We start from the raw sequence: 19,466 nt of genomic DNA, 5'->3' as shown, positions 1-19,466 counted from the left end.
CTTCCGGAGTCCCAATCACACGCCCGCGCCGTCGGCCACACCTCCGCGCCCGGGGTCCCGCCCCCGCGGCCGAGGCCCCGCCCCCCGCACGCCGGGCCCACCTCCCCGCCTGGCTCCTCGCACGGTCGGATTCCAAACTCCCCGTAAGTTACAGACCCGAGCGCGTGATGGATAAGGAATTTCAGAGCATTAGACCAAACCCTGGGAAGGAATGCTGAATTTCCTACGGCGCACCTTGCCGTCTAAGCCGGGAAAATCCCTCCATCTCTTCTATTACCAAGGCCAGTCGTTGTATCTCCGAAACACTGCTTAATCCCTTCTTCAACCTCATGGTTCCTCCCTCCTTTCCTTCCACAAACTATTTATTGGGCTCCTACCATGTGCCAGGCACTGAGCTAGACTTTAGTTTGGGCTCCTGTTATTTCTTGTCAGAAACAACGGAATTGTTTCTAACTAATCTTGCTTGACAACTCCTGCTCCAGCTCATGTCCCACATGCCGCAGAGTGCCTATCTGGGAAACAATATAGGGCAGTACAGCCCTCGTCTGAACCCTCAACACAAAAGGTGATTTGAGGAACTGACAATTTTCTGTTTTCCCAAGGATGGTACACAACTAAGGCCATTCTAGATGCAGAGAAAGTGGCTCATTATAATCCTATATGGACGCCTCAGGGCAATGGTGTTAATTCTGTTGGTGCTGGTTAAAAGCATGGGCTCTGGAATCACACAGACCCAGGTTTCTGTGTTTGGCCAGCCTATGATATTAAGCACACTGCCGAATCCCTCCAAATGATAATTACCTCATCTGAAAAATGGGGGGAAATAGTGCTATTTCCATGGGTTCTTTGTCAGGATTCAGTGAAATAATTAATGAAGGCTCTCAGTATAATGCCTGGCAAATAGCAAATGCTTCGTAAACATTACTATTATTATGTTGCCTGCTGTATAAAACCCTCAGAAACTGCCCACTATCCACAGGATTGAGGTCAAGTTTCCTCTGCCTTGTGTTACAAGGTTTTTTACCAGCTGGCACTAGCCTACTCTCAGACTCATCTTTCTGTTTTCCCTCTGGCATGTTGGGCCTCAGTGAACTTCCCCTAGTTCTCCAAATGTGACCTTCTCTTACATTCCTCCAGGCTTTTGCACATGCCAGTCCTTCTGTTGGATTGCCCTTCCCCTCTGTCTGCTGAAAGATCCAAGCAATTTACAATGACCAGTTCTAGTTTTGACTTTGGCCTCAGACAATCCTAAATTCACATTCAGGCTCTGCCAGCCACTGACCAGCTGTATGACCTTTAGCAAATCCTTAATCTTCAATTGATGAAATTATCATAAGGATTAAATTATACAATTAGACAGAGTTCTTAGTACAGTACCTGCTACATGGCTAGTTAACTCAAAAATGTTAATTCTCTTCCTCTTTCTCTGAATCTTTCCCATCTGTACCTTATATGTGTATCTCTGCTATGGTATTAGTCATGCTGTGTTGAAATGATTTGTTACTTGTCTGTCTTAGACTGTGAGTTCTTTGGAGTTCTTTTGTGAGTTCTAAGCCCAGTCTTGGTCACAATTGTATTTTTAGGGCATAGCACAGTGCTTGGCACACAACAGGTCCTTAATAAATGTTTGTATGTTGAGTGGATAAGGCAGAAACCCATGCAAGACAAGGAATGGTGAGCTTCCATGTGGAAAATTCTCTTTGCTGGGCTTCTTCACTATCTGAGCCCAGCAATCCTAAGCAAGATTTTCCTTTCTGGAGGTGAGGTGGTTGAGACTGTGTCTTTCAGAGCACAGTGCCATACAGGAAATGTTTGATGGCGTGCAACCAGCAGAATGTACTGAAAACTCTGCCCTATGGAGGGGTGAGTTCTGAGGGTTCCACAAGCCTTTCTTTCAGGTGCACAGAGACAGCAAATAGATAGTTCCATGCAGAAAAACGATGTCAACTTTCCTGAGCCCAACACATTGTTTTGTCCCAATGAGACTCACAAAGAAGAATCTGAAGAGGCTGCCCTAGTGCTATCCTGGGAGAAGGGAGTGGATTGGGTCATGCTGTCATAGCAGAGGAGAAGGGCATTCAGAACAGATGGGCCTGGGGATGGCCAACTCTGTCCATGCACCAACAGGTCTGGCCAGGGCTGGGGATGTCAGATTACTTTTTAAAGAAGGCTTCTCTTCCAAACAGAAAGAAAATACTTTAATTTGTTTGCCAGGCACCCTGAAGGACAAATATGGTGAAGGAAGAACCAAAAGAAGGAAGAAGGGGAAGAGCGGCCAAATCAAGGGATCTCTGTGAGGGGACCCTGGGCTCAACAAACATCCTCTAACATGTGTTCTCCTTCCCCCACCTTAAAAGCCTTCAGGGAGAAGTTGAGCTTTGGCTCTGCTGAGACAGCTGTTGAGATGATCACTGAATTTGGTGGCAGCTCACATTTCAGCACATGAGACAACTGCTCAAAGGCTCTTTGGAAGATATGGGAGAAATTCTGTGCTGAGAAATCCTTTCTCCCAAGGTCCCCAGGCATTTGGAAACAAGGAGCCCAGACACAACAACCCCTTAGGTATCACACAGAGGCCTCAGCCCCATTTATTTGCATAGCCAGAGGTTCCTGCCACAGCAGCAGTCTTAAATTATGGGTAGCTACTTCTCTCTAGCCCAGGCAGGGGCTGAGAGAGACAGACACACAAATACATGTTTCATACTCATTCCTGTGAGGTTTGGTGGCCTGAAGAAACCATTTCCTCTTTTCTTTGCCATCTCTATAAGACTACCTCTATAAGTCCACTCAACTTGTACTCACATATGCAGAATTTGCCCATGGGTTAAGCACTGAATATTAAGTAAATCCCACTGCACAGACTGTTCCTTTCATCACAGACAAAGAAGGTGAGAGTGTGATGCTATCACTGAACTAGCCGGTATTTGAGCAAATGTACATGCTCCCAGCTTTCTGACTCTGTGGAAGAGACTGCTCCATTGGCCTCACCTGGACCTTTTATCAAAGAGAGATTTGGGGGACCTTCTAGGGAATGACTCAGCCTTGGCCCTCTTCCATGGCTACAGGAATGTTGTTCCTGCAGGCACCATCTGGATTTCAGCTCCAGAGTAAGATACAAAAGGCTGATACTTTCAGGAAAAGAATCTAGGGCTTACAATGTTTGAGTACTGACTGGGGACAATTGCAGGGAATGAGACCAGGGAAACTGAGGGATGCTCAGTAGGTGAATCGCATCTTTTGCGAGTAGCCCAGCTTGTCCAAGTTGGGATGGCAGGCCAACTGCACCATCGGCGGTGGCCCACAGAGCAGCAGCAGCACATCATCCCCTGGGGCAGGCAGGTGCTCCTGGATCATGTCAGCAGTCACAAAGCCCTTGCTGTAGGCCCAATCTGAAGTATAGGGGAGAGGAGAGAACTGGCGCTCCAGACCTATGCTGGCAAGGGGGTGTGGTGCCATGAGGATGGGCCACTGGGGAGGGCCCTGAAAAGCTCCTGAGAAGGTATGAAGTTGTAGCAGCAGCTACAGCCATCCTTGCTGCACACCTGGTAAACAGGAGCTTGAAGGAAAGGGACGAGGGGACCACTGTGTCTCTGCACTCAGACTTGGGGGTTTGGCAGGGAGGATTGGTTTCACTGAAACCAGAACTCACGGAGGGGGCAAGACTTTGATTTTGATGATGAGGGGATATTGGGATGTCCAGAAAGGGGAGGGTACCTTCTGGGGGATGATCCAGAGTGAACCACAGCTTAAAGCGATTGGGATATCGGGCCTGCAGTTCCTCCAAGTCCTCCCTCAAGATGATGTCCTTTTCAGTCTGAAATGCAAAGAGGAAGGAAAGTCTTTAGGAAACGTCTAGGCCCACAGAAAAACCTGCTACAATGACGTTTCAACCAAAACAGAAAAAGAATGCTAAAGGAATGCTAAAGTTCTAGGGAATAAGCAAGACTTGCAGTGCTTTTAGGGAGTTAGGATGAGGGGAAGGAGAGGTGAACAGCCTTTATCTACACATTATTTAGGAATAAAGACAGAATATTTAACCAAGAAAACCTGAGTTTCTATGCTCAGGACTACATGCCTTACATGTTCCCTTCTTTCCTTGAGGACCAGGGAAGGAATCTGGCTCAATGCTTTGTACTTTTTCCTCCTTACAGTAGTAGAGGGTCCTGTACCTTATATAGTTGTAGAGGGACTTTGGGCAGAGGCTAGAACAGACAGTGGGCCAGTTTTGCCCATTGGTAGCACATCTCTCAGCCCTACCCACAGGCAACTTTGAAGTTCCAGAACTGAGAAAAGCAAACCAACCTGGTTGGCAAAAAGCAGAAAGCACTGGGTTGGATCTTCAGCGTCTTTCAGAATGGCCCGGACTAGCTGTAGCATTGGGGTGATTCCTGCATGAAGATACCCCCCAGTCATATGAGGCCACACCCTTTGCCCATCCCAGCTCCTTAGCTGATCAACCCTTTCATGTTAATTCTTCTCATTCATCACTTCACTTCATTTTCCTTTCATATCCTAATCCTTTAGCCTCCTTCTGCATATTCTCCAGCACCTACATTTCTGGATACCCTCAATATTCACCGAAGTTCATATTGTTGAAATCCTCCTAAGGAACAAATCTAAGCCTCTTCCTCTGAAAGCCCCTTGGAGGCTAGGACTCAAATGTCATATATGACTACAAGTACCTCCTGATTCAGTGATGAGAGTTCTGGAAAACTGGACTTGCAGAGGTTAAGTGCAAGTACTTTGGAATTAGGCAGAGCCAGATACTAATCCTGCCTCTGGCCATTAAATAACCCTGTGGAAACCATTTAACCTCTCTGAACCTCCTTTTTCTAATCTGTAAAAGGGGAGGACTAGTACCTCCTTCATAATTATATATATGTCTAATTTATATGTGTCTAATACACGGTAGTATATTAGAGTACACACCGTGTCCAGTATCAGACCACACGGTGTCTAATACATAGTAGTGTCCAATGTTAATTTTCTTTCTTCCTGATTAGTCATTCCTATGTTTCTCTCTATTCTCACCTAAAAATTATTAGATCCATTCAATGTGAGGAGAGCCCATTTGATTATTTCTCTCATTCTATCAGTTAAAAATTTTTTTTGGTTTCTACCTCTTATGGTTTTGTTTTTCAGATATTGGGGAGCTCTAGGCATTGCTGGGAATCCCCTGATTAATAGCTTGGCTCTGATTACCAAATCTTCTGAGAGTCACTTAGGGTTGCATGGCAACAATCAACAATGGTGAGAGAGAATGGTCCTGGTCCCTCAAGTGATATGCACCTGTCCCTCCAGCAATCATTCCCAGTTTCTTTGCCACTCTGGGTTCCGGTGGAGATTTCTTGTTGGGCTGAATGTTAAAATTCCCTGAGAAGTCAAGTGAAGAGAGGGGTGTAAGAACAAAGTCAATATAGGGAACTAAGAAAACAAATGCAGAATTGAAAATGTGCCCAAGGCCAGTCTAGCAGCTGCTATGAAATCTGATCCTGGAATTTGGGTGGAGGTTTGAGTTGAGCCAGCCCTGACAATAATACACTTGTGGGACAATGGGGCCAGGACTATCTGTCTACCAGTCAGTTCAGGGCCACACAGTGAGTATCAGCTGCCTCTGGCAGAGGGTCACCCCTGGTGAGGGCAACAGGCATGAGGCCAGGTGTGCATCTACTTTCCCGAGTGGCACAGAACAGCTCCAGGGACTTGCTAATGCACCCAGCTGGTCCCTCTGGAAGGGCTGAAAGCTATCTCTGGCTCTCTCCACAGCTCAGCCTGAGGGGCGAACTGTTGCTTTAGTAATCTCCACTGCTGTCATGGCTGGTGAGTTCAAGGGGATGGGGAACTGCTCCCTGTCACAATTGGGGCTGAGAAATATGACTTTCTATAGTATCAGTGTTAGGTTTAGAAGCAAGGGTAGCTCTGGCCCATATACACACATACACACACGTACACACAGCCATACTGTGCTAAGAGGACTATGGGAACTTGAGAAATGGGAGACAGGCTCAAGGAAAAGACAAGTCAATACCTTTCCCAGTGTAAGTGAGCAACCCACTTGGCCCCCGAAACTCCACCACATCCCCAATCTTCAGGCTATCCAGGTACTGAGACATCTTTCCTCCCTCAGGAAATTTGGGGTGCACACCCTTCAGGTATATCTGATAAAACAGGAAGGAAAATACATTATTTGGAATGTCACTTGTTTCTGAGTCTTATGTTGACTGAAACTTCCCGAGGCTGTGGCAGGGATCACACACATGCTGTCTTTTCTCAGTCCACATACTTTCCTCATATCCACAAAGGACATGCCATCTCCTGCTATCAAATACGTGTTGGAAGTTTCTACAAATCCCAGAAAGAGTAAGGTAAAGAGCCCCTGGGGTTCCTTCCTACCCCCTTACCTTGATGACAAGATCCACATAGCCTCGGTCCTCATCACTGGTGACAGGAGTGTATGGCCTGATGACCAGGCTGCCATCGATTCGGGCAGAAAGGTAGACATGTCTGCCTGAGGACCGTGCGGAGAGTTATATAAAGGCTGCTTGTGGGTGTTCTGCCCCCCTGTTACCTTTCAAAATACTCAGAAGTTTGGGAAAATAGGGTGTCTTGCTTCATGCTGTGGTCTCAAGGAGCTACCAGGCAGGGAGGATTCACACCTTGGAGCCCCCAGCTGGATTTCTCGTTAAGTCCCCCCCATTGGAGAAACTCATCAGTTGCTGCCAGGACCTTGGCAGCAAAAGGTGAGTCTAGGGTATGGGCAATGGGAAAAAATTAGTGTTTGCTCAGGGGGAGCTATGAGCAAATTCTTTAGGAAGGAGGGAAGACTGCTGAGTGTTAAAGATGGCTGGGGGCACAGAAGCCACACCCTAGAGGGGCCCACTGGCACCTCACAGCTTGGAGGATCCACAGCTGAGTGGGGGGAGGGGAATGCTGCGTGGAGGAAACAGATAGGAGCAGCGCGTTTCACGCGACCCCAGAAGGGAATCACCCTCTTAGGACACCAGGGAAAGGAGCTCACTCCACACTTTCCTTACCCACAGGTAGCCCCAGAATGTGGTGGGCGGTGGGCAGGGCAAAGCGTAACCTCTTGGTGTTGTGGCTCACAGTCTGGAGGATGGATGACACAAGGGTTTCACCAGGCGCGTCCGGAGCTGCCAAGTCCCACGGGACATCCCAACCACCGAGGATGCTGAACCCTTCATACTGCTCCCCTCGTCTACCCTGGCCCCTTCTTCCACAACTTACCGTCTTGTCTAGCAGTCGCAGCAGGTACTTCTCATTGGGGTCCAGGAGAGTGACCCGAGGCCGGCGAGACTTCCGAACCAAGTAGGAGCCCAGAGCCACGCCGAGCAGAGTTAGCAGCCCCACCCCCAGGGAGGCCAGCAGGCCTGCGCTCTGTGGGTAGAGGAGGCAGCGTGACCGCCACGCTGGGCAAGAGCCCGGGGCGTGGGCGGTGACAGTCCTGTTCGACCAGCCGCCCTAGGGGTGGCGACCCCAAGTTAAAGCGTGGAAGCATGCCAAGGCCGGAGGGGTAACCTAGGCGGGGTCCCGAGCCCGGATGCCCGGTACCGGGACCCCAGCTTCCAGGGCGGATCCAGAGCTCTGCGGAGCGGGGTCGGCCGTGAGCCCCTAATCTGGAGCGGAGTGCCCAGAGCCAGATGGGGCGGTGCCCCCCGGCGCAGGCTATGGAACAAGGGTCTCACCGGCTGGATCCCCATAACCGAGCGCCGTGTCCTCCACCGCCCGGCCGGCGGACAGATCCCACAATGCGCCGCGGGGCGGGCCGGGGGGCGTGGCCCGGAAGGAGGCGTGGCCCATCAGGAGGCGGGGCCCGGCAGGAGGCGTGGCCGGCGGCTCTGCGCCCCACCCCTTCCCTCCGCCACTCGGTGGCCCGCGAGCCCAGGATCTCCGGTACTTCCCCAAGGTCTTTTACGACCTCAGCTCCACCCTTCTGATCCCTGTCACTTTGACTGGCTTATCTCTGAATAGGATGGGAGGTCTGTCTAACGAAGAATCACGCTAAATTGAAGGACTAAAGATCGGATTCTGCGAATACTAAACGCAGAGTGTAGTGTTGAGCCAGAGACAGGCTCGAAGTAGATCAGGGGGGCCTGAAATTAATCCTTGTGTCTGTCACCTTAGTTTTTCAACAGGCAGCAAGAGGATTGAACAGCCCGGGGGAGTCTCTTTCAGGAATGAGCAGTGGATGGCAACTTCATTTCCTGGTCCCTCTTGACAGAAGACTGATTTAGGAATCTTGCTTCCAGGGCCGGCCGGTGGCTCACTTGGGAGAGAGCGTGGTGCTGACAACACCAAGTCAAAGGGTTAACATCCCCTTACCGGTCATCTTTTTTTTTTTTTTTTTTTAAAGAATCTTGCTTCTGGCACTTAGAGTTCTCTGGGACCTTAGACAATTTAATTTACTCCACTTCTCTGAATTTACTACTCTGTAGATGGATGTATATTATCATATGTAGATGGGTAGTACCTAGTTCATAGGGTTGTTGTGAGGCTTCAATGAGGTATGTTACCAAACTTAGTGTAGTGCCAGTCACAGAGCGAAACATTCAACAGATGGCTGCTATTACTGTAACTCAGAAGACAGCACAAAGGCTCAGTTAGGGTTTTAGACCTGAGCTCTGCTGGGAGCAGAAGCATGGGACAGGAGGAGTTAGAAAGAGACACTAGAATCCACTGGAGCTACCAGTTTACTAAGATGACCATTCTTTCTCATATACTAGTTTCCCAACCAGAATGACATTGATGTACAGTGATGAATGAGATCTCCACAGATGTCACTGTCAACATGTTAACTAATACTATCAGGATAGGGACATTGGAGCCCGAGTTTTTAGTTGCAGTTGGTAAACTCTGTGAATGATCCAAGAAATACTTTGTTTTCTTTTTCTTCTGAGCTGGCTGAAAATGTCACTCAGACCTAGTGCTATGGTTTGAATGTGTCCCCCAAAATTCATGTGTGGGAAACTTAATCTCCAATACAACAGTATTGAGAGATGAAAACTTCAAGAGTTGATTAGGTCATTAGAGCTTCCCTCATGAATGAATTAATGTCGTTGTCATGAGAGTGGTTTTGTTATAAAAGCGAGTTTGGCCCCGTTCTCATGCTCTCTTGCCCATGTGATGCCTTCTGCCTTGTTATCATGCAGCAAGAAGACCTCTACCAGATGCAGTCCCTTGATCTTGAACTGTGAGCCAAATACATTTCTGTCCATTATAAATTACCCAGTCTCAGGTATTCTGATATAGCAACACAAAATGGACAAAGACACCTGGCTACATTTCCCTCTTAATTTTTTGAAGCAGCCTGTACACTGTCTTAAGGGAAGTCAAAGTGTGCCAGAGTGTGACAAAGTGCCAATTCAGGTAGGGAGGATTGTAAAGGGGAAGGGAAGGATCCTTCCCTTTTGTTATGAGAGACTGGGGAGATTATGTTCCAGTGCTTCTAACTCTCCCACTGCTGGCTTAGCTGAGATGCCACACTACTGAGCTCTGGCCAGCTAGCTCAGTCAGTTAGAGTGTGGTGCTGATAACACCAAGGTCCAGGGTTTAATCCCTGTACCAACCAACTGCCAAAAAAAAAAAAAAAAAAAAAAAGAAGTCACACTACTGATCCTTACCACTGCTCAGCTCTGGTTGGAGAAGTTCTAGCTTCTCCTCCCTTTACTGGGTAGAGGATGTGGCAAGAGAGGGAGAGGTATGAAACCAAAGGAGAGCATAACTACAACTTGGCCTCTCTCAGTAACTGTATTTTCTGAACTCCGAAGTGGCACACTTTAAGTAGTATGAGTGTATCACTGGGCACCACAGAATGGAATGTTTGAGACTGAGCTTATCCTAGACTCTTTAACTATATGTTCTCTGTAATCATGGAAGAGCTTCTTTGTCCTGAAAATGGATGCCATAGGAGTGCTGGAGAGAGGCTGCTGCCTTGAGTTGGAGACTGGACCAGATGATCTCACTGGTCTTTTCAGTCTCAGATTCTGTGATTCTGTGATGTCAGTCCAGAAGATGAACTCCATCTCATGATGACTCACTATAAACTTTCATTTATTCCTTGTCTAGAGGAAAAGATAGCCACTTCTGGATTTTTATCCAACCCAATCTTTTAGGATTTCTTCCTAGATAGATATTAGAATAAAGAATAGAACATAGAATGCGGTGAGAGCGGGAGGTAGAATTTCAAATATATGTTTCATAATTCTGAATTAGGATGTAAAATACAGTGGTCCTTTTGAAATACCATAGGATATCCAGAGAGAAGCTTGGGAGAAGACCTGCTCATACAGAGGAGATGACATTGAGAAATCAGTTTGGGAGCTGTAATTAATGACCCCCAAATAATGAACATTTATTGAGTATGTGCAATATACAGTAGTTCCCCTCTTCTCAGTGGTTTTGTTTTCCACTGTTTCAGTTACCTGTGGTCAACCTCGGTCCAAAAATATTAAATGGCAAGTACCAGAAATAAACAATTCCTAAGTTTTAAAATGATTTTTATTACAGTATATTGTTTTAATTGTTCTTTATTATTATTGCTGTTAATCTCTTATTGTGCCTAATTTATAAATTAGACTTTATTATAGGTATGTATGTATAGTAAAAAGTATAGTATTTATAGGGTTTGGTACTAGCTGCAGTTTCAGGCCCCACCAGGGGTCTTGGAACATACTCCCCAAAGATAAGGGGGACTACTGTACCAAGAACTAGGTAAATTGCTTTTCATGTATTCTGACAACATCCACTTAATTTTGACAACAACCTGTGAGATGGATGTGATCATTAATACCCTTGTTTTATGGATGGAGAAAATGAAGTTAAAGACAAATAAGTAACTTGCCCAAGGTCAACTACTAAATGGCAAAGTCAGGCTGCATACCAGCCAGCCTGATGTTGAAGGTTAACAACTTCTTTGTAAACGTTTTTAGTATGAAATCTATCAAGCGTATACAAAAGTAGACAGAATAGTGTAATGAAGCCCATGTACCCATCATCCACCTTCAACAATTATCAACTCATGATCAGGTTTGTTTCATTTGTTCCCCATCCACTTCCCTCCCCCAGTAGTACTTTTAAGCAAATCCCATATTTCACATAATTTTGTCCCTTAAATATTTTAGTGTGCACCTTAAAAAGATAAAGAATTAAACAAAAAAGAAAAGAAAAAAGAAAAAAATATTAGGACTTAAAAGTAACATTATCACATGTAAAAATAATTAACAATCATTAATTTCGTCAAATATCTAGTCAACGTTCAACCCAGTCTCATTAAAATTTTTTTTTAAATTTTGTAAGATTGTCCTACATCAAAATAGACATTTTTGTGTGTACAGTTCTATGAAATTAGCACATGTATAGATTTGTGTAACCACCACGATTAGGATACAGAATAGAATAGTTTTATCACGACAAAAAACTCCCTCGTGCTGTCCCTTTATAGTCACATCCTGCCCTTACCTTTAACTCCTGATTATCACTGATATGTTCCCTGTCAACATACTTTTCCTTCTACATGTAAATTTCTTTTACAAATTCTGTCAATATACTTTTGTCTTTTTAAGAATGTCACAAAATTGGAGTCTATGTAGTATGTAATCTTTTGAGATGGGCTTCTTTCACTCAGCATAATGCCTTTGAGATTCATCCAAGTTATTGAGTATATTTATAGTTCATTCTTTTTATTGCCAAGTAGTATGCCGTTGCATGGATGTGTCATAGTTTGCTTATCCATTCGCCAGCTGAAAGACATTTGAGTTATTCCCAATTTTTGGTAATTTTGAGTGGAATTGCCTTAAACATTCATGTAGATTTTTATGTGAACATAAATTTTCATTTCTCTGAAATATCCACAAGTGTGGTTTCTATATAGTAGGTGTATGTTTAGTTTTGTATGAAACCGTCAAACTGCTTTCCAAAGTGGTCATACCATTTTGCATTTCCACCAGCAAGGCATGAGAATTCCAGTTACACCGCATTTTCATCAGCTCATGGTATTGTCAGCATTTTTTATTTTAGCCATTCTAATAGATGTGAAGTGGTATCTCATTGTTATTTTAATTTGCATTTCTCTAATGGCTGATGATAATGAACATATTCTTATTTCCCATCTGTATATCCTCTCTGGTGAAGTGTCTGTTCAAGTATTTAGTCCTTTTTTTTTTTTTTTTGGCGGCTGGCCGGTATGGGGATCTGAACCCTTGACCCTGGTGTTATAACACCGTGCTCTAACCAAGTGAGGTAACCAGCGAGCCCTATTTTGTCCATTTTTAAGTGGGTTGTGTGTTTTCTTCCTGTTAAGTTTTGAGAGTTCTTTATGTACTCTGAATAAAAGACTCCTTGTTAGACACTGCAAATATTTTCTCTGTCTGTAGCTTGTCTTTTCATTGTTTTTTAAAGTGTCATTTACGGTGTGAAGGTTTTCAATTTTGGCAAAGTCCAATTTATCAAATTTTTCTTCTTTCTTTCCCCCCCCCTTTTGTCAGCTGGCTGGTGCAGGGATCGAACCCCAGACCTTGGTCTTATCAACACCATGCTCTAACCAACTGAGCTAATCGGCCAGCCCCAACATGTTTCTTTTTATGCATTGTGCTTTGGGTGTCATATCTAAGAATGCTTTGCTTAACCCCAAGTCACAAAGATTTTATACTACATTTTCTTCTGACAATTTTATAGTTTTGTGTTTTACATTTACAAAAATTTTTTTTTGTAATTTTTTTGTATTTACAAAATAGATCCATAATTTATTTTGAATTATATTTTGCACAAAACATAATAAAGTTTATGTTGCAGTTTATTTATTTGTTTTTATATGCAGATGTCCTTGGTTCTAGCATCATCTGTAGAAAAGACTATCCTTTCTCCATTGAGCTGCTTTTGCACCTTTGTCAAAAATCAGATAGCATATTTTTGTGGATCTAATTATGATTTCTCTATTCTGTTCTATTGATTTATGTGTCTGTCCCTCACCAATACCATACTGTCTTGATTACTGTAGCTTTATAGTAAGTCTTAAAATCAGGTAGTGTGATTCTTCCAACTTTATTCTTCTTTTTCAACCTTGTTTTAGCTATTCTAGTCCTTTGCTTTTCCATGTAAATTTTATTTTATTTTTTATTTTTTATTTATTTTTTTTAAAAGATGACCGGTAAGGGGATCTTAACCCCTGACTTGGTGTTGTCAGCACCACACCCAGCCAGTGAGCGAACCGGCCGTCCCTATACAGGATCCAAACCCGCAGCCTTGGTGTTATCAGCACCACACTCTCCAGAGTGAGCCACGGGCCGGCCCTCCATGTAAATTTTAGATCAGCTTGTCTATACCTACAAAAAATCCTGCTGGGATTGTAATTGTACTAAATCTGTAGATAAATTTGGAGGAGAACAATTTCTTTATTAGGTTAAATTTTCAATCCATGAATACGGTATATTTACATTTCTTTAGGTCTTTGATTTCTTTTATAAGTATTTTATAATACTTAGCATATAGATTCTGTACATGTCTTGTTGGATTTATACCTCAGCGTTTCACTTTTTTGTGGGAGGAGGTATATTAGTTTGACAGCACTGCTGTAATGATGTACCACAGACTGGGTGGCTTAAACAACACAAATTTATTTTCTTATAGTTTGGAAGCTAGAAATCCAATGTCAAAGTGTCAATAGGGTCAATTTCTTCTGAGGTCTCTCTCCTTGCTTTTAAACCTTTTTTTTTTTTTTTTGGCAGCTGGCCAGTACGGGGATCTGAACCCTTGACCTTGATGTTACAACACTGTGCTCTAACCAACTTGCTTGTAGGTGGCCATCTTCTCTCTGTATTTTCACATGGCCTTCCCTGTGTGTGTCTGTGTCCTAATCTCCTCTTCTTATAAGGATACCAGTCATATTGGGTTATAGCCCACCTTAATGACCTCATTTTACCTCTCTAAAGACCTTATCTCCATATACAGTCACATTCTGGGGTTAAGACTTCAACATATGAATTTTAGTGGTGGGGGAGCCACAATTCAGGCCATAACTGCGGTGTGTGTGTGTGTGCTATTTTAAATGCTATTGATTTAAAATTTTTAAAAAATTTCTATGTACTACGTTACTAGTATATATACATTACTAGTATATAATATATTACTACATATGGAAATTTAAAAATTATACTACATTACTAATATATACTACATTGCCAGTATATAGAAATTATTATTATTTTTTTTACTATAGAAATTAAAAAATACATTGCTAGTATATAGAAATATAATTACTGGTATATAGCAATATCATTAATTTTGTATGTTGACCTTATATTCTGCAAACTTGTTAAACTTACTCATTAGTTCTAAGAGTTTTTTTGTAGACTCTTTGGAATTTTCTATATAGACAATAATATCATCTTCGAATAGGGACAGTTTTGTTTCTTCTTCCAATCCATATGCCTTCTCTTTTATTTGCCTTATTGCATGAATTAGGCTTCCAGTACAATATTGAATAGGAGTGTTGAGAATGGACATCCTTGCTTTGTTTCCAATCTTAGGGAGAAAGCATTCAATCTTTCACTATTAAGTATGATGTTAGCTGTAGGATTTCTTTTTTTCCCAGTAGATGCCCTTTATCAAATTGAGAACGTTCCCTCCTATTCCTAGTCTTCTGAGAGTTTTAATCTTGAGTGGATGTTTAACTTTGTCAAATGTTTTATTCTACCTCAATTGATAAGATCATCTTCACACTATTACATGGTAGAATACAGTTATTTATTAATTTTTTAAAATAATGGGCCAGTATTGCTCTCCTGGGATAAATCCCACTTGGTTGTGGTATATTATTCTTTTTATTTATTGCTGGATTTGATTTGATAGTGTTTTGCTGATAATTTTTTGTTTATGTTAATGAGAGATATTGTTCTATAGTTTCCTATTTTTTTTGTACTATCATCTGGTTTTCATTTTTTAAATATGTTGTTTGAATCAGGATCCAAATAAGGTCCACAGATTTGTTGATATATCTCTTAGGTCTTTGTAAAGTTAAGGGTTCTCGCTCCATATCTCTCTTACTCTCTCCTTTTTTTTTCCCCCATGAATTTAGTTATTGAAGGAACAGAAGCCTGTACTACTAACAGACAGGTGTTTGAGGTCCAGTGCAAAGTTTACTTCAATCCAATACCACAAGTCTGCAGGTAGTCCTGGGTGAATCCCAGTAATCCACGGAGTTCCTACTGGCAGGTGTGAAGGTGGGCAGCTGTTATCTGGGAGCTCTTTTTCTCCTCCTCAGATGGGTAACTTGGGAGAAGAGGTTGGCTCTGCGTGGATGGGGACCTATAGTCTCAGATAGTGGAGGGAGCTTGTTTTACTTGGAGCTTTCAGTGTGTAGAGCCAAGAAGAGAAATATAACCATCTGGTATGGGGGCTGAGGTCAGGGGGTCAGAAAATGGATTTCAAGAGGGTCTAACAAGAGGGTCTGAGGCAGATAGGGGCAGTTGGATTAGGTGGTAGGGGGATCAAAGAAACAAGGAGTTGACAAGTAGGAAAACTGTCACCAACACACCCGCTGAGTACCTATCATGTTTAAGGTACTAGGTTAAACATGAATACAGAGCTCAGAAAGATGCAGATCTTCTTTCAAAGAATATGTAGTCTGGGGTCCTAATTCTTTAAAAAACCATTTCTTGGCTCCCCATTGTTCTTAGGATAAACATCAAGCATAATCCCCAGACTCCCTGCGGGAAGTGATCTCTCTCTATTTCTTCTTCCTCATATGGTGACAGACTCCATCAGTTTTCTCCCCTTCAGCCACACTCTCCTCCATTTTCTTGAATAATCTTGCGACTAGGGTCTTATAGTCTTTGCAAGTGTTATTCCTTTGGCCTAGTGTAGCAGAGGACCCTGAGCAATACCAACACCATCTTAGGTAGAGCCTCCATTTTAACTGTTAGACCAAGACCCCCCTCTGCGTGAGAAACCATTGACCTTCCCATAGAAACAGAAACCGTTGCAGGGAAACAGGAACATACCCAGTGAACCATTGCATAGGAACAAGAACCATACACAGTGGAAATTTGTACGCTTGACTGCTCTAATGGCTCATTCTTGGCTTCTGTATTCAAGCACCCTGGCTTGCTTTGTGCACCTGGACAAACCCGTGTGCCAACACGATGTGGTTTTTGCCTTTAAAAACCCCACTAGACCAAGGCTCGGGGCTGTTCTCCCAGAATACCTAGGGGAGGCTGTCGCTGGCCAGCTAATAAAGACTGTATTAAAATTCTTAATTAAGTGTTTGGTTCCTTTCCTGGGCGACAGCCTCACAACACTAGAACATTTGTCTCACACCCTTCCACCCACGCTTCACCTAGGTTATTTTAACTAATTATGTATTCAGAGCTTGTTGTAGGCAGAATTCTACAATGCCCCCCAAGTTCCCTCCCCCTGTTGTACATGCCCTATGTAATCTCTTGTCTTTGATTGTGGGCTGGACTTTTGAACATGGTGGGACAGTCATTCTCTTGATTAGGTTACATTATATAAGACTTCATTTTGGTAGACTGGAGAGATTCACCTGCTAGATTTGAGGAAGTAAGCTGTTGTGTTATGAGGGGGCCATGTGGCTAGTGCCTAAGAGTGGCCTTGGAGAGCTGGAAGTGAACCCCCAGATGATAGCTAGTAAGAAAACTGGGACTTCAATCCTACAGTCACAAGGAATTAAATTCTGCCAACAGCCTGAGTGAGTGTGGAAGAAAACTCTGAGCTTCAGATGAGATTGCAGCCCCTGCTGACACCTTGATTCAGCCTTTTGAGACCCTGAACTGTGGACCCAGCTAACCTGTGCCTGAACTCCTGACTCAGAATCTGTGAGATAATAAATTTGTGTTATTTTATTAAAAGTAGAATTATTACATGATCCAGCAATCTCAATAATGGGTGTATACCCAAAGAAAATGAAATCAGTATGTAAAAGAGATATCTATACTTCTCTGTTTATTGCTGCACTATTCACAATAGTGAAGATATGGAATCAATCTAAGTGTCCATCAATGAATGAGTGGATTTACATATATATGAATGGATGTGGTATATATACATAATGGAATACTACTCAGCCATAAAAAAGAAGAATCCCATCATTTGCAACAACATGGATGAACCTGGAGGATATTATGTTAAGTGAAATAAGCCAGGCGCAGAAAGACAAATACCACATGATCTTCCTCATATGTGTAATCTAAATAAGTTAATCTCATAGAAGTAGAGAGTAGAATAGTGATTACCAGGAGCCGGGGTGATGGAGGAAGGGGAGTTGGGGAGATGTTGGTGAAAGGATATAAAATTTCAGCTAGCTGGGAGAAACAAGTTTAAGTAATCTATTGTATATGTGGTGATTATAGTTAATAACAATAAACTGTATTCTTGAAAAATGCTGAGTAGATTTTAAGTGTTCTCACCACAAAAATGATAGTGTTTTGAGGTAGTGTATTTGTTAATTAGCCATATTTAACCATTCCAAAACGTATATATATTTCAAAACATCATGTTGTACTTGATAAATACATACTATTTAATCTGTTGATTAAAAAATTTTAAAAATACTGCAATACCCTCCCCAGAAAACCCCCCACATTCTCAGACCCTTCCCCCAAAACTGCTGAATCTGAAACTCTTAGGGGTGGAGACCTAGCACTCTGGTTTTAACAAGCACTGGAGGTAATGCTGATGCATGCTCACATCTAAGAATCACTGAGAACCAAGCTGTGTTGAGTTGGCTTTTCTGTTGTTTTTAGCCAAGCATCTGTACTGATAATGAAATCTCTATAAAATCTTCAAAAAATTTGTTATTTTAAGCCACTGTTTTTGGTGATTTATTATGCAGCAATGAAATACTAATAAAGAGCCGAACTAAGGTGTCTCTTCTTCAGAGGAAACTATTTTCAGCCACTCCTGTCCCCAGTAACCTAGTCCCGGTAGACACCCTGACTCTGCACTGCATTTTCTTAGCATCTACCACAAGGTTATATCTCATTCATTTTGTAATCAGTTATTTTTCGTATTTTCTCCCTAATTTGTGAGCTCTGTAAGGGTAAGGACTGATATATTTCTAGCACCTCACACAGTACTTTAACTTATTTGGTATACAATAAATATTTGGAGATTATGTACTGTTTTGTTAACAAAGACAACATAAGAAATAAAAATTATTCTGCAACCTCATTTATGAACATAGATGAAAAATTACTAAATAGTATGTAAGCAAATTAGTATCCCACAGTTATTTAAAAAAACAATAAATCATAAACTGATTAGGGTTATCTCAGGAATGAAAGGTGTATCAGAGATAGGAACTCTCTATATAAAATTCTCCACCTTAACAGATTGAGGCAGAATGATCACATGATCACCTTGTTAGTTGCAGGAAAAGCATTTAATAAAGTTCAACCCCATAACTCTTAGAAGACTAGGAATAGGTGGGAGCTTTTTAACCTGATAAATATCATGTACAAAAATCCTACTGTAAACATCACACTTTAGATACATTTCTATTGGTCAGAAACAAAGCTAGAATGTCTATAGTTGATGCTTTTATTCAATATAGTATTAACAATCTTTGCCCAGTAGTTGACAAACATTTTCTGTTTGGGTCAGATAGTAAATAGTTTAGGCCATATGGTCTTTGTCTCAACTATTCAAGTTTGCTTTTGTAGCACAAAAACAACCATAGACAAGACACAAATGAATGAGCATGACTGTGTTCAATAGCATTTTATTTACAAATACAGACAGTAGGCAATATTGAGCCTGCAGGCCATAGTTTGCCAATCCCTGTACTACCAGTGTAATAAAATAAGAAAAATAAATGAAGAATGAGAATTGAAAAAAAGTGATAAAATAATCATTATTGGCATATAATGTGTATCTGCATAAAAAATTCAAGAGAATAAATAGAATCACAATTATAAACTATGAGAAAATTCAAGATTGATGGATACAAGATCAACCTAAAATAGAAAAAAATCTCTTATACCATAATTAATAAATATAAAATATAAATATTACATTTATAGTTTAATGTATTAGTATCAACAGAAAATATAAAGTTCCTAGAAATAAATAAAACAGAGGAGGTACAAGGCCCTCATGAGCAAATTATCAAATTTCCTTAAAAGAAATATAAAGAAGCTTTCCCCATTTCAGTGGATGGCAGCTTCATTATTCCAGTAGTTCGGACAAAAATCTTGAAGTTATTCTTGTTTCTTTTCTTCTTCTTCTTTTTTTTTTTTAAAGATGACCGGTAAGGGGATCTTAACCCTTGACTTGGTGTTGTCAGCACCACACTCAGCCAGTGAGCGAACCGGCCATCCGTATATGGGATCCGAACCCTTGACTTGGTGTTATCAGCACCACACTCTCCTGAGTGAGCCATGGGCCGGCCCATTCTTGTTTCTTTTCTAAAGCCCTACAACCAATCTTCAGGAAAT

General features: G+C 42.3%; 1 protein-coding gene across 1 annotated transcript; it reads right to left on the bottom strand.

Moving 5' to 3' along the window:
* Positions 1-2,558: 2,558 nt before the first annotated feature.
* LOC134390478 (NADH-cytochrome b5 reductase 1) lies at positions 2,559-7,787 on the bottom strand. Its single transcript, XM_063113906.1, has 9 exons — positions 7,704-7,787; positions 7,246-7,395; positions 7,035-7,107; positions 6,402-6,508; positions 6,029-6,158; positions 5,290-5,373; positions 4,303-4,388; positions 3,715-3,814; positions 2,559-3,389 (listed from the first exon to the last, which is right to left on the bottom strand). Exons 1-9 carry the CDS (start codon positions 7,716-7,718, stop codon positions 3,217-3,219), a joined length of 918 nt encoding a protein of 305 aa, XP_062969976.1. The 5' UTR covers positions 7,719-7,787; the 3' UTR covers positions 2,559-3,216.
* Positions 7,788-19,466: the final 11,679 nt, after the last annotated feature.

The sequence above is a fragment of the Cynocephalus volans genome, chromosome 11, assembly GCF_027409185.1.
Source record: "Cynocephalus volans isolate mCynVol1 chromosome 11, mCynVol1.pri, whole genome shotgun sequence".
In the NCBI taxonomy this organism is placed as follows: Eukaryota; Metazoa; Chordata; class Mammalia; order Dermoptera; family Cynocephalidae; genus Cynocephalus; species Cynocephalus volans.
The sequence above is the reverse complement of the archived record's forward strand: the minus strand, read 5'-3'. Positions and strand labels throughout refer to the sequence as shown.